At 33.7% G+C, this 2,910-nt stretch overlaps 1 protein-coding gene across 2 annotated transcripts; it reads right to left on the bottom strand.

Moving 5' to 3' along the window:
- Positions 1-2,134, bottom strand: LOC105787323 (probable WRKY transcription factor 9). Of its 2 annotated transcripts, none has more exons than XM_012613692.2 (5): positions 1,840-2,134; positions 1,596-1,733; positions 1,144-1,497; positions 957-1,070; positions 1-846 (listed from the first exon to the last, which is right to left on the bottom strand). In XM_012613692.2, exons 1-5 carry the CDS (start codon positions 2,068-2,070, stop codon positions 244-246), a joined length of 1,440 nt encoding a protein of 479 aa, XP_012469146.1. In that variant the 5' UTR covers positions 2,071-2,134; the 3' UTR covers positions 1-243. The 2 variants fall into 2 exon arrangements, with proteins under 2 accessions (XP_012469146.1, XP_052484063.1); XM_052628103.1 differs by having other exon boundaries at positions 1,596-1,753; positions 1,840-1,983.
- Between the last annotated feature and the right edge of the window lie 776 nt (positions 2,135-2,910).

A 2,910-nucleotide genomic window follows, 5' to 3' on the forward strand; every position in this document is an offset into this window, starting at 1 on the left:
TTGTATAAAATCGTGATTCCATGTCATTCTCATTTATTTCCAATAAGAAAATGACAAATTAAATTTTTCCTCCTAAAAGAAAAAGCTGAAAATCAGAAGAAAAATCTAATTTGTTCTCCTAATGAAAAGAGATAAAATAACTTAGAATCACAAATTCTTTTTCATATACTCTTTAATCCGTATTTAATGTTCACTAATAAACAAAAGTATTCCCCAAATGATAATATGAATTTTTACTAAATTCTAGGGTGAATGATGAATGGGCTTACTAGTTTCCAAGAGAGATTCAAGCACCCAATTATTGGCACTAGAGCTGCCACTCTCTGACTCCCTGCCAACCAACGAAGAACCCATAGGAATGGGATGATGATGATTTGTTTGGGCTTCTTTATTTGTTAGAGATGTAATAGCAGCCGCCACTGCGACCCTAAAGTTAGGATCTGTAGCAATAGCTTTAACATTTTCAGCTAACAATGACTTATCTTCATCTTCAGATGATTTCCATTCTCTGCCGTTGTGCTGGTTTAATCTGCTCGGCATCCATGGAAAAACTTGTTGATGTGCTGATGGAACTGTGGGCAACATTTGATGATCGAAATGGTGATTGTTTGTGAGGTTATGAAGGATTCCTTTTGAAGGGTCACTAAGGTTGGTAGGTAATGAGTTTATGTGGTGATTGTTTGGAATACCATTAGAGCGAGAGCTGCTTGAATCAAGTAACACGAAGGAAGGTGAAGCTGATGAAGCTATTGAAGCCATGGCGGTTGCACCAACAGGGAGTGGATGATTGTGAGTTCCTTCATATGTTGTTATAAGAACCGACATGTCGTCCAAGCATCGTTGCACCTAAATATATAACAATGAGATCAAATTTCAATTTTATATTAATCGAAAGACTAAAAACTGTGTAACTGGATATATATATATATACATATATATATATATATGAACTGTACTTGTTTCCTGACTGGGCATCCTGGTGCTACTGTGCAACGATAGTAGGCACGTGGGCAAGGGTTTCCTTTAGCAATTTTCTGCCCATATTTCCTCCATTGACACCCATCATTCATCTGCAAATATGAACAGTCAAATACATAAACAATTCAAGTGTGTGTATACAGTATATATGTATATTCAACTTACAGTAGCTGTTTGACATCTTGCTCTGACGGAAACCCTAGGTTTTCTATTAGGTGTAGAAACAGCATGGCTTGTGACGGCTGACGGTTGACTTTGGTGAAGCTTGTTTTGCACCGATTCAACGTTTGGGGCTCCTTGACTTTCTTTTTTATGCTCTTCTTCCCCAATTCCTCGTTGAGTTGAGCTGGTTTCGAGCCTTAATGACAACCCTAGTTCATTCTTCTCTTCATCATCATTTTCATGTAATAATGGCGACCCATGTTTTCGGTGGTTGACAGTATTTAAGTTCCTTTGGTTTGCCTGCTGTTCTTGACTTGAGCTTTCATTTCCATTAAGCGAGAGAAAAATTCGAGGTTCCTAAACATCAAACAAATTCACAAACTCATGAATCAAGATTATTCGAAAGAAATCAAATTGAAAATGGAATGATTATTACTATATATATGTATGTATACCTTGTTGGGGTTGTTTTGCTGAATAACAGCAAACTTCATCTGAAGATGATTGTAGTCCTGCAAAGTTCTTTCCACCTCTTTCCTTAACACTTGGTTCTCTTCTTTCATGTGATTCATCTCCATTTGTAGCATGGACAACTATAAATACACATACAAAACTAAGACTTCTTAAAGTTGGAATCTCAACCTATGCAATCACTTCCGTTATTGCAGAAACAAAAAAGTTGGATTAAAGAGTAGCTACCTCTTCAGCCTTGCTGTGTCCTTGTAATGGTGCTGAATCTTCTACTTCTACTTCCCCTGTGGCAGCCATTGATGTCTGTTGATCCTCCTTATCTTGCAAATCTACAGCTTTATGTTGATTATCATCCCTTTGCATTTTAGGCTGATCTTTGACTGCTTCCATGTGCTCTTGTTTAGTATCTAGTTTCAGTGAGAGATCAATCTCCATTTCTTTTTCCTCTGATCTCCCCATTTCTTTCTTTCCTTTTTTCTCTCTTTGTGAATGCTGCTTTTAAGGCACCAAAGTCAATTCCTTCACGTATAATTAGATACACTTGGAGACGCATCTGAGGTTTGACTTTAATTAGAACCTCAATTAACTAAAGACTATATACACTGATTATATTTAAAAAAATATTTAATCAAAATACAAGTTTCTTCTTGATAAATTCAATTAATGAAAAGAAAATAGAAATACTAGTATTTTCCTTTTAACATTTCTCTTTATTACAATAAAAATAAAAAGGTAATTGTCTTTCTAATAGATGATAGAGAATTAAAATATCAAAAAAGTCTATTATCAATATATTAAATAATAATCCAAAATAAATACATAATCACCATTTTCAACCTTACATGATGGTGATGGAAAAATATAGCCTTTGGAACTTGGAAGTACATGGCATAATTTTATTAAACAAAATAAGATAAACAACTTCTTTACATTATTATTAGTATATAAAAAATTATTTAAATACAAATATATAAAAGATTTACTTAAAAGGATAATATATATATATATAAGTAGCATCATTTGCTCCTCTAAGGGAATTCGAGCCATTTACGAAATCCCAAAGAAAGAGAAAGCCTCCTAGGGATCATAATATTAATTTCATGAAATTGTCAACTATAGAATACCTCATATGACTCTCCCTTGATCCATGTTTTGCAACAATTAATATATATATATATATATATATATGTATATGTAATGCATAACCATCCTTCCTTGACCCTTCCTCGACACATGTTGTGAATTTGGAATACTAAACTTAAAAGATAAAGTCCTCACTTATTTTTAATTAATTTTATT

The sequence above is a fragment of the Gossypium raimondii genome, chromosome 1 (assembly GCF_025698545.1).
Source record: "Gossypium raimondii isolate GPD5lz chromosome 1, ASM2569854v1, whole genome shotgun sequence".
Classification (NCBI taxonomy): domain Eukaryota; kingdom Viridiplantae; phylum Streptophyta; class Magnoliopsida; order Malvales; family Malvaceae; genus Gossypium; species Gossypium raimondii.

Excerpts from the sequence above, each read along its gene's own strand:
- LOC105787323 (XM_012613692.2), bottom strand. The coding sequence starts at position 2,070 with ATGGGGAGATCAGAGGAAAAAGAAATGGAGATTGATCTCTCACTGAAA. Across the intron at positions 1,734-1,839 it reads GACACAGCAAGGCTGAAGAG|TTGTCCATGCTACAAATGGA; the intron begins GTAGCTACTCTT and ends GTGTATTTATAG. Across the intron at positions 847-956 it reads GATGCCCAGTCAGGAAACAA|GTGCAACGATGCTTGGACGA; the intron begins GTACAGTTCATA and ends TTATATATTTAG.